At 41.6% G+C, this 12,569-nt stretch overlaps 1 protein-coding gene across 9 annotated transcripts in view; it reads right to left on the bottom strand.

The window, feature by feature from the left end:
* Positions 1-12,569, bottom strand: part of LTBP1 (latent transforming growth factor beta binding protein 1) — a 379,098-nt gene that overhangs the window by 158,815 nt on the left and 207,714 nt on the right. For all 9 annotated transcript variants that reach the window (XM_045549354.1, XM_045549355.1, XM_045549356.1 and 6 more), the window contains one exon: positions 735-837. In XM_045549354.1, the coding sequence (XP_045405310.1) occupies positions 735-837 (103 nt within the window). The remainder of the gene's footprint in view (positions 1-734; positions 838-12,569) is intronic.

The following is a 12,569-nucleotide window of genomic DNA, read 5'->3' as shown; positions in this document are numbered from 1 at the left end:
GTTAATGCTACATTTGAAAACTAAAAATATAATACAAATTCTTGTTGGGAAGAAAGTAATAGAAAGTTCTAAACCTAGATATATTCTAATCAACGGGTCCTAAAAAACACCTTAAAGACAAATCAAAACATGTGGGTGGTAATATAGACTGATGTCACTGAGGACGGTGATAGTATAAAACTAGGCCTAAGAAAAAGGGGAAGATATTATATCCTCGGAGTTATAAATTTATTTTACAAATCAGCAACCAATCATTTCTCCATTTTAGCTTGACTTTTAAAATTTGAAAACCTATTAGTATAACAAAAACTTCAACGTAAGTATGGATATTAATAAAAATTTCATTTAAGCAATTTAAATCTGGGAAATAACAACTGCGCTGTCTTTTGACAGGGTTCGAAACATTTATTTACCATTTTAAAAGACATCTTATTTTCTCTTCTCCTGGACAAAAGAGCCTATTTTAGCTCATTGCCGCTTGAGGGTTCCCCCCCCCCTTAAGTAATCTAACTGGAGAAGGTAATGAATAACTGCGCTTATTGAAAAAACAGAATCTAGATGGAAACTTTATCAGACTTGCAACCTTTCTGGAAACGCAGAGTATAACACTATCTTCTAGAATTCACTAATGGAGTTCTTTGAAAGTCTAATGGTTGCTCCATCATTAAAAGAGTAATCTTAAGAAAACAGATATGCCGCATTAGCCTGCAAAGGAATGGAGAAACATCACTTACATGGCTTCTTGGGGCATTTCTGGCATTTGTTAAAGCCCCAGGAGGTACCCACGGTTCCACAGCAGTCCTCTTGCTTTGAAAGGCCAGGGAGCGCTTTGCCACACTGCAATGATGAGGTGTGAAATATGAAGGTTAATTGAGTGCAGGATGCTCAGCCCTGGGGCACTGCTGTGCTTCACAGTCACATTATAAAACAGTTCCCTTGTTATCGACACAATTAGAGAGGGAAAAAAACTATAAAACTTTGAAACAAAATACCAGGACAGAATCAATACAACACTCAAATGAATAAGCACATTTTCAAGAGCACATTGGCATTTTTAGAGTCTTATGAAAATCTGTCACTGTTCAGGGCACTTTATAAAACTTAAGTTTCCAACACCTTTTTTTTTCTTAATAAGAACCTCACAACTTATAAGATCAATATAAACTTTTTAAATTTTAGTTATAACTGTCTCTTTAAATCTCTCCTGTGGGTCATCAGGGAAGAGAACTATAAGGGCTTGGCACGTGTAAAACTTGAGAAAGTGGCACAGGTCCCACCTACAAGAAGCTTCTGGTCTTCCTACAACCCCAAGGCCTGAGCAAGGACAGGACAGGACGAGAAACGATTATCAGCTGAGCAGATCAGCTCTGGCAGAGACGAAGGCTCCAGGCAGCCAAGTGTTCTGACCCAGGGAGGTCAGCCAACCTAGGAAGGTGCTGGCAGGTCTCAGCAAGCCCAGCCAGAGCAGGCAGAGCGGGGCCGAGCGGCTACTGGAGCAACACTAGCTGTCAAACGTGAAGACCAGGGAGGACTCCTGGTCAACCACAGCAGGTGAGAAGAGGCTGAGGGCCAGGGGCCTGAAGTTAGACCCACTCAGTAGGGCAGGGAAGGGCCTAGGAAAACAGATCTTGTTCTGTGTAGCCCTCCCACGGCCAGTCAGGCAGGGAGGGCCGCCTGACTGTCTGTCACCACTGTGCAGGGTAAGCCCATACACCTCTGTCCCCAGAGCATCCAAGGGGTCACTGTGCCTTCCTCTGCCTCAACCTCTATGAAATCCTCCCAGCAGTTTCCAGAGGCATCTTTCCAAAGACAAATCTGATGATATAACTCTGCTGAGCACAAACTTTCGGTGACTTCCCACCATCTGAAAACTACACATTCTCCAGCACGATAATGTCCTTCCTATCCTCACCCGAGGCCATCTCCTGTCCCCCCCCCCCCCCCCCGGCCCACCTCTCTACATCTATCCTCCAAACGTGCCACAGGGCTTTTGATTCTCTGAACAAACCATGTCCTTCCAAAAGCAGTTTCCTTTCCCTGGAATGCCCCTGCTTTTATTTTCCCATGGACAGACTTTATTCACCCCATGAGACCAGCTCTGAAGATCCGCCACCACGAAGCCTCCCTGTCTCTTCGATTCCAATGAGTTTTTCCCTCCTTTTTACTCCACAGCACCTTCTACACAGTTCCACCACCTCTGCTATGCACTTTAGGTAAATGCATAAGTACCTTATTTATCTTTATATCCCAATACACAGTACAATGCTCAGTAAGCGCTGAATGAATGCACAAAGGAATGAATAAACAACCTAAGGAACCAAAGAACAACTAGTTGTGGCCCATCTAGGCAAGCAACGGCCATGTGAAAACCAACAGAAGTTAGCATACATGCCCAGCCTAGTGAGCAGAATGTGGTGACAGGGAAGTAGGTAGCAGGAACTGGTCACTTGGCAGGCCCACAACAGTTAAAGAAGTTTTAGTTACATCGCAGCTTTGAAGTCCTAAGATTTTTGATGATTTTTAATGACTTCAACAGGACGCTGTGTGCTCTCCAAAAGCAGTCCATGACAGTGGTGAAAAATGTGATTCAAGAGTTAGAAAGGCTTGGGAATGAATTCTGGCTCTAGGACTTCCTACATGCATTATCTTAGACTCATTTTCTTATCCATAACACAGAGCACATAATAGTATCTTTCTCATAGGATCATGAGAAGTAAAAGGAAATGAAAATGCACGTACAATGCTGAGTATTATGCCTGACACACATAAGTGCTCAGCTATCATTACCATTATCATTAATTATTATTATTATTATAGATAAAAGCTCCCCATTCCAGATGTCCCATTTGAGATCCTTCCTGTTTGTCAGATTCCCCAGGGAGCGGAAGGCCTGGGAGCGGAGTAGATTGTAGGTGCTCTGTCAATCAAATGGGTTAGTCTAATTGCCCATTCGAAAGGACCAGACTCCATGAAAAATGACTCTATGAGACAGGATGAATTTCCCTGAAATAAAAGCTGCTGTTAACGACATTTTGAGTTTGGTAAAAAGCAGGCATACAAAAATAATTGCTCTTTTAGATGAGCCAACACGGACACCTATTTCTGGGAAAGGCACTGCTAAAAGCCCCAGTGTAAGTCAGTAAGGCCCAGGGCTCACCACGTATCATGAAACGTGGGCAGCGACTCCTGCAGAGGGGTGGCATGCTTTCCTTGAGAGAGATAAGGAAGCTCTCTTGCAAAACAGCCCGACTGGATAAACATTCACTGAGGGACCGCTGTGGGCCAGACACCACTGCACTGACGCGGGAAGTCTGTCTGCAGACAGAGCTCTCAGCGAGGTGTTCGACTACACGCACTGAGAAAAAGCCTGAGGCTGGAAGTGCACCAGGGCCACAGGTGAACAGTCTCGCACATGGCAGAGAGACTGGACAAAACAATGGATAAAGAGGTGATCGGCAGTCAGAGAGAAGGAAAAACCCATGTGACACACATTGGGACAAGAGGAGGAAGAGGGACAATCAACATGAGGACGAATGGGAACCTGAGAGAAGAAAGGCACGTATTTTGGGCTGGAGTCAGGTAGCTCCCAGACTCTTTGAGCCCAGTCACAGAAAGCTTCAACCTGAAAGACCAAGGATAGAATGAGGAAGGGGGAACCACGACCCAAGCATACGACTGGGAACAAAATGATTATGTTAAAAACACAGAGGTCTCCACCGTTGCAATCTGGCTGCCAAAGTGTGTTTAATGTTTATTTCCAGTTTTATAAATCAGTTAGATTTACATTAAGACACCAGTTCACATCCTACACAGATCATTCTTGTCCGGGACTCTTTAGGTTCTTCTCTTAATCGAGCAAAACACTCAACACTTGCTGATTTTATATGCTCAAAATGTTAGTAGCAGTTAAAATCCAATTTTCACCTTGGATTCCTAGAATGTTTTATTTGGTAGGGCAAAAATAAATCATTTTTCTCAACCGGGCCTCCAAAAAGGTACAAGGTTTTCATTACATGATTCAGGCCGCTTTATCCCATGGCTTTGTTTTTGCGGGTCCACAGCCAAGAGCAGCACAAGCCATCCAAACCGATTAAATAAATGGCAGCGTAGGTGGTACCACGACACTGTGTGTTCGTCTCAAAACTGGGTCTGCACAGTATAAGAATAAGCTACAAGGGATGAAGTCATGGTTATAACAAGGCTCAAAGTTTTACATATGCCCCTTCAGTTATTTAACTAAGAAGAGGCTTGAACATGCAGCCAGAAACTCCATCTGAGAGACCTTGTGGCCACACTTGGGGCTCTCACCCAAGAGGCCATTGAACACCACAAGGTTTCACCTGGATGCAGGAAGTACCTAGAAGAAAAGAAGGTAGAGGAAGAACCTTCTGTCTCCCACACCAAAAGGCCACACTGGAGAAAATCACATGGAATAGGATGAGGCTAATATTCAGAATGTCCTTCTCTAAGACTGGTAGATTCTGTGTCTTGGTGAGATGGAATCGTGCAGATATATAGACTCACTCTTCTAATTATTTAATACATTTTTATGCATAGATTGAGGTGATTTTTTTTTACCAGTTTAAAATACAAATGGAATTTCTCCTACATGAATTATTCCCCGTGTTTTCACAGACAGCCTGTCTCTCATTTCAGGATGTGACTTATGTATAAGCAATCCAGGACAAATGTGCTCAATTTAAAATCCAGTATTTATCTGGTAAGTCCAAAACAAAAATCTATCCTGTCAAACGAGAAACATGCTGTAGCTCCTCAAAAAGCTCACACAACCTTGGGCTGCAGATTAAAGGACACTATAGCACTACAAAACCATGCTAGGATTCAGCAAATGAGTGACCCAGCTTGTGCAGTGCATGCAGAACAATGAAGGTTCTGGCAACCAGATTCTGTGAGCATCAACTGAAGAAATACAGGTAATAAGACTATGCATAGACATGGCGGCAGTGTCCGACTACAGCGAGCAAGATGAAGCTTGTTGCACGATGAAGGTACAGGTTAAGTGTTCCTTTTCCAAAAGGTTTGGAACCAGAAGTGTTTCAGATTTTGGATTTTTTCAGATTTGGAAATATTTTCAAATACTCACCAGTTGAGCATCCCAAATCCAAAAATCCAAAATCTGAAATGCTCCAATGCGCATTTCCTTTGAGTGTCACGTTGATGCTCAAAATGTTTTGGATTTTGGAGCATTTGGTATTTCAGATTTTTTGGATTTGGGATGTTCAACTTGTATTAGCAGGAGTAAAGGCCACAAACCTCAGGAAGAGAAGATTCAATTCATTAAGTATAAGATCTTTTCAATGGTTAATGCTCCTTGACAATGGAAGATGCTGACATCTTCACTGGAAGCTGAGCTTGGAGGACCGTCTCTCAAGGATGCCCAGGATGTGAAGCAGATGGCTTCTATGGTTTCTGCCAGGTCTCAGATTCTGTGATCAGTTACATTATTCCATTTGGAAAATACTAATTACTATATGCTAGAGCCAAACTCAACTACTTCCTTTGCTCTCATGTCTATACTAGGACCATGTCTGGGCAGATGCACTCCTAATCACTTCCTTTTGTCTTATCTCCTCCTCCCTCATGGCCAAATCGACGGAGATGCTCACCTGTCTGAGCCTCCACCTATGCAAGCAAGACAGAAGGAGGAAAAACAAACAGAACTACTCCTGATCCTGATTCACCAGTACACAGACCATGATTCCTGGAAAACTACATGAAAATAATTTTTCAACCCTTCCTGTCTGCACCTCTGTATGAGCACTGTTATTCAGAGGGTAAGGCTATTCAAGAATCACTACAATTATTCCACAAATATTCATGTTATAACCTTTTCAACACAAAATTTTTATAAGCAATGGTATAAAAACCTTTTATTTTTGAAGCTAGTTGTTAAAATTTAACAGATTATAGGGTAATGTACTTATCTAAACCTTGACCTAATTGAGAATAAATACCTTTAGGATTTAACCTCAATTTTGAGATAATAGCACAGCACTTTCCTGATACTCAAAGTTAGGCTGTGATCCTAGCCACTTTTAGATCTCCCTATAAATATACAAGCAAAATGATAGATAGTTCAAAACTTATCATTTGGCAACCAAAGCTTACAATTTTTGTCAAACTGGAGTTGCTTCAGAGACAAAAACTTGAAGAGGTTGTGATAGACATTACAGCATCGTTTCATAAGATTTCACTTTCATGCTTTAAAACTGCTGGTACCTAACAATATCCTCATTCCAAGAGTGTCTGCTGCGCTGTGCAGAGTCCTGGGGAAGGAAGACCCAGCGGTGGCAGTAAGGAAGGAGTGCTGGGCTGGAGTCTCTAGACCTGGATCAAAATCCCAGATCCCTCTTACCAGAAATGAGATGTTGAGCAGATCACCCAGCCTCTCTGAGCCTGCAATGAGACAAGGGATGATAATCCCAACCCCAGGGAGTTGTGAGGTTAAATGACGCATGTCCAGGCAGGGCTGCCATTACTCCGGATTAGGAAAGGGCAGCTCTTTGGGATGTGTCCTGCACCAGGACACGGAGTTTGAGCAGAGCGTGGGCTGCATCCCAGGCCCCAGTCATCCTCCTTAGCTGGTATCCTGGGTGGGTAAAACCTACAACCAGCATTAAAGTGATGACCATGTGATAAGCTCTTGGGATACATTTCTTAAAAGTATTTGGATAGTTAATTATAAAAAGGGCCACTCCATGAAGGCAGCTACAATGTCAGGGAGTTACTCTTTAATCTTACCTGTAAGACATTTAAAAATTATAATACTGAATTACTCTTATGAATTATCCTCATCACATGTATAATATAACTCATTTTCTTTTGTTATCAAGAACCATTATACAATGAAGTATACAGTATTTTAAGTTTGAATAAAGAACATTTTCTCAAGACAGAATAAGGCATTGAGCCAAAGGAGCAAATAAACAAAACTTGAAATGTTAAAGTAATACAGATTTTTAAAAATACTCCTAGAGATTGTACTGAGGGAAAACATGAAATAAAATAGAAGTCTGACTCATCGTAGCTCTTGCAAGAGTAAGGAGGACTGTGTTTAGGCAAGAGTTGAAACAAGGAAGTGACTCAATGGATCTATTGGGGAGAGAGATTCCAAAGAAACGGAACAGGTTTAGCTAAGCACAAGAGCAACCACCAACTGGGAAAAGATGAAGGGGAAGAGACAGGGAGGGTAAGGACAGAGAGAAGCAGGCCAAACATGAAAGAATAAAGAGAGTGGGTGCAGAAAGTCAGAAAGAGATGGAGCCAAGCCATGAAGCGGTTTCCAAATTTGGGATCAGATTTATAGTTGGATATAAAAATCAACCTGGACATGGGGAAAAGGAAGCATCATAGTTCCTTTTCCCAAAGCAAAAAAGTTTTGGATTGCTTCCTGTTAAATAACTGGCATCTTTTAAACAATGGTAAATGCAGAAATATTGATGATGAGGAGAAAGAAATTAAATGTTTTTATAAAGGCATAGTACTTTCTCTCAAATGTAAAAAAGAATTACCAGGATAGAGTATATGATTTATGGGAAAAAAGGGAAGAAATTATATTTAAGGTAAACATGATTGGGAATAATCAGAGGACAAATAAAATAAAATAAAATAAAACTGAGATGATTAAAGACCTGTTGGCTATGGTTTTCCTCAAACAAATAGCAGAAGGGTGTTTTAAAGTTCAGCACAAATGGGCCAGGTGCAGTGGCTCACACCTGCAATCTCAGCTATTTTGGGAGGCTGAAGTGGGAAGATCACCTGAGGCCAGGAGTTCAAGACCCCACCTCTACAAGAAATTAAAATTAAAAAAATCAGCTGAGCATGGTGGCACATGCCTGTAGTCCCAGCTACTCAGGAGGCTGAGGCAAGAGGATCCCTTGATCCGGGAGTTTGAGGTTTCAGTGAGCTATGACTGGGTCACTGCACTCTGACAGAGGAACACCCTATCTCTAAAAAAGTAAATAAATAAAATTTTAAAAAGTTCAGCACAAATGATCTCTTTTCTCAACAAGTGTTCTCCAGCCACAGTAAAGAAGCATCCTAACACAAAGCAAACTCCAAGATACTGACATGGCCCACAGCATGATCACATGAAATGGAAAATATATCTTTCTACACTACCATATTCCATGTGGGCTCAGTGAAAAGTAGTGTAAGGATGACCCATAACTGGGTCAATGGCCAGACACAGCTTTTGAAGGTAGGAAAATGTGGTTCACATCCTCACTTTACCAATTACTGCCTACATGACCATGGGCAAAACATGCAACCTCTCTCTGCCTATTTCCTCCTCCATAAAATGGAACTGAAAACATCCACTTTCACAGAGGTCTTGAGAGGACTGAGACAATGCATGGGATATAGATTCCACATGAGACAGACATGTGGCCAGCACCCATTGGGCTCTCAGGCAATATTAGACCCCTTCTCCCAAGCCCCTTCTTTAAAAACCTGGGCTTAACAAAGTGACAAGTAATCTAACAATTACTTAATATACAATGTCCCAGATTCAACTTATGGACAAGAGATGTATAAAAATATACATTTAAGTTAAATATAGAAATAAAAGAAAAAAGATATTCTTAAGATCTTGCTAAAAACATTCAAGTTTTCTCAAAAGTGTTCTGGCTAGTAAACAAATGCTTAGGGAATACATGCTGTTGGAAGGTATGTAATTTTATGAATTTCATTTTAATTCTGCTCAAAAGCACAACATGGTATCACTGAATCACACTAATTCCATCCATTAATATCAGTGTTCAAGCAGCAGATGATTTCACTTTGGGAGCATCAAGATCTGCTCTGTCATGGTGCCATATTTTGGTGCAAGAGGATCAAGACCATGAAGCGACAGCAGTGGAACCCAGTGTGCATCCCTCCCCCCAAGCATCCACGGCCCAATCACAAAGCACCACAGAACACGGGACTCCCTAAGACAGGTCCCGGAGACAGAGCTGTCCTTTTAGGGTTAGATAGCAATGTTTCTTGTGATTCCTCCATCTCCTTTAGAGATGGCCTAGGAGCCAGGGTGGAATAGTAGAAAGAACACTGGACGAGGCACCAGAAGGCCTCAGTTTTAGTCCCCACCTGCCACAAACTCAATGCAGGATGCTATGCAAATTAGTTTACCTCTCTGGATATTAGTGTGGTCATCCATAAAATTGCTAACATTCATTTATGTGCCCAAATTCTATGATTTTATGAAGGTTCCAGTGCAGGGCTGAGGGCAGCCCGGGAGCTGGGGCAGAAAGGTTTCCTGTGTCAGGGCAATCCTGTGAAGATCAGTGTTCCTCAGAGGTTCCTGCCTGCCAGGCTGATGCATGCGATTCCACAGGGCCGCATCTCATCTAGTTCTATCCTCACAACCGGACCTGAACCCACTTAATCAGCGATAACCATACTGGGCCTCATTTTCTTGTCTTTTTTTTTTCTTTCTTATAGTTTATTGAGGAAGGGCAAAATAGGTTTACAGAGCAAGAGCAAGATCCATTCGTCACAGATGACAAACGGGCCTCCCTGTCACAACAAAAGGGCTGCCTTTTCTTGACACTACCCCATGCCAGCCCTCTCCTGCTAACCTGTACACACAAAAAGGCAGCTCTACATTCCTGAAAATAATAATGGCTCTTAAATGGCTCCTTTCTAGAATATAATGAACTATATGTGATTATCAATAGGCAAGATCTCAAATTATTCAACACAATCATGGAGATGCAGATTTTGTGTGCACTGAGCTGTGACATAAACTCACATTATGGTCCATCAAGCCACGTTACACAGGTATGTTTCATAAATTATTCCACCTGTGCAGGTGCATCCTTACCTCCATCCACATTCAGAAGCACATTACTCGAACATTCTGACACAAAGCCTTCTAGTCTGGCAAACAAAAGCCACACCCTTAGTACTCGGAATCTGCTTGATGAATGTGAATCCCATTTGTGGAAATTTTAACTTCTTTTCATAAGAACTGAAGTAAGTTTCCTTATAGGGAAAGCGCTGACTATATGTAACGGGCTGGATTAACCCAAACTTCTGTCTCCGCTCCTTTGCTCCTACTATCAGTCTCTTCACTATACTATAAACACATCTCCACTTGGGCAAAGTGACTCCTGCCCACTCTCTGAGAAAAATGATATTCTTCTAGCCTCTGGATCAACTGTGGTTCCAAATTAAGCTGGAAAATCTCATGAGAGCTCTTCAGTGTCCCTGTATTAGAACATTAAACATGTTTTTTTCTATGTGCCAATAAGAAAAACGTTCCAAATCTTTAAACCCCAGCACTAATGCAACTAGAGCACCATATTTGATCAACTTGTTCTAAGGGCCATTGTCATAAGAATTCTGTACAATAGAGTACTGGCTGAATAACAGGCATTGTCTCATAAGAAGAAGAGGAAAATGCTTAAATACTTCCAGATTTTCTAAAAGAACTTGTAAAAAAAATTTGCTTTGGCTTGAGCAGAACATTCTTTACAGGCAAGGTTTTTTTTTTTTTTTTAAAGTCCACCCAGCTTTCTTTTATTAGATTAATTAAAACAATGTTAGGTATTTGGGGTATCTGATACAACCATAATCCTCTGATATTTCAGGCTATTGATTTTACAAAGTATCTACTGTGACTAGAGCATTAACTGCTGGAAATGTATCCACATCGATTTCTGACAGTGTATTTGTTTAAAACCGGCTGAAGCCAAACCATGGGCTTCAAGGAATTCCAGACAACTACTTTCATTTATGAAATGGTATTTTAAAAGTTACACTAGGGCAAAAATGGTTTCTAAAGTAACATACAAAGGGGAAAAAAACCTCTTAAGCATGACACTTATGATTCTACTTGACATGTTTTCTAAAGAAATGATCAAATTTGAGCTGCCTATTTTCTCCATCTCTGCAATGATTTGAACATTTCAACAGTTAAGCCTTCCAGGTTGTGATATGTGTGTCTTTGCTCTTCTTAATGTGCAAAAAGAAAAATTAAGTACAGTACTGTCATGATGATATTCTGACATCATAATTCCTGTTAGCTTTTCCTTGGGGCAAAACAACACAAATCACATCATAATCCTAGTACTAGATAGTGAGTGTTCCATTCAAGTTCCATTACCAGGGATGTGTCTAAAAAGACTTGTGTTGAGACCAAACACAGTTGGGCGTACAGTGGTGACTATTACTGCAGCAACCGGATCCCCCCCAAAATGACGAACATAAATGCCTACTATATAGAGAGAAATGTTCTATATTAAGCTTCATTGCCGTCTATAAAGAGATAATGAAAGGAACAAAAACATTTTAGGCCTAACAGCAGTATGTGAAATTGCAATGCATGCCCCATTTGGTTAAGCTTTCAATGTCTCTTCCAAGTACACAGAACTCAAAGCTAATAATTACCTGTGGTTTGGTTGCAAGTTGTGTAGAAAAACTGAATGCCACAAATAATGCTAACAGGTTCATTTAGATCCCTGGGAGTAGGGAACCATGTCAGTCTTGACCACTGCCCTGACACTCGTGGTAGGAACATTCACCACTCACCGAAGAACCACTTGTTACCACATTCCCCAGCTCCCTAACTGTCAGGTATGGCTGCCACACCAAAATACCGCAGACTGGGTGGCTTGAACAATACATGTTTATTTCCTCACAGTTCTGGAGGCTAGAATCCCAAGATCAGGAGACTAGCAAGGGAGAGTCCGGTGAGGCTCCTCTTCCTGGCCTGTGGTCGGCTGCCATCTGGCTGTATGCTCACGTGACCTCTTGTGTGAGTGTGTGGGGAGAGTGACCTTCTTCTAAGGACACTAATCCTACCACATCAGGCCCTCCCAGCCCGTCTTATAGCCGCATTTAAACTTAATTATTTCCTTTTAGGCTCCGTATCTGAATACAGTCACATTAGGGTTTGGGGCTTCAACATGAATTTGGGGAAGGACACAATTCAGTACATAGCACTAATAGGCAGGTCATGTGACTCATTCTGAATAGTGAGCTATGGAAAAGGTGATGACTGTCTCTGAAGCACCACTCTGCAAAACCTGCCCTTCTGTAGGAATTGAGAAGACCATGCATCCTAAATAGCACAGCAGTAACGTGATGGAACCACTGTCAGCCCAAGTCCCTAAGAACATGTAGAGTAGAGTTGTCTGCTCACTCATCAGATGTCTAGTACATGTGGAATGTAAACTTTTGTTAATTTGTTACTGAAGCACAACCTAGCCTAACTGATTAATAAGGATATATTTACCAATGATTCATCTGTGCCCAGTACTGAGTTCAATTCATAAGTGGTCCTGCCCTCATGAAAAGCACAAGCTGGTGGAGAAGACAAAAGAGGCACAAAAGCAACAACTTCATAATATTTAAATTCAAAATTGCCTGATTAGATTCTAAGTCCAGTAAGAATTCAAGAAAGAAAGAACAGGCTGGGCGCAGTGGCTCACGCCTATAATCCTAGCACTCTGGGAGGCCGAGGCGGGTGGATCCCTTGAGGTCAGGAGTTCGAGCCCAGTCTGAGCAAGAGCGAGACCCTGTCTCTACTAAAAATAGAAAAGAAA

The sequence above is a fragment of the Lemur catta genome, chromosome 4 (genome assembly GCF_020740605.2).
Source record: "Lemur catta isolate mLemCat1 chromosome 4, mLemCat1.pri, whole genome shotgun sequence".
NCBI classification, from domain to species: Eukaryota; Metazoa; Chordata; class Mammalia; order Primates; family Lemuridae; genus Lemur; species Lemur catta.
Note: the sequence above shows the minus strand (reverse complement) of the source record. Positions and strands in the feature narration are given on the sequence as shown.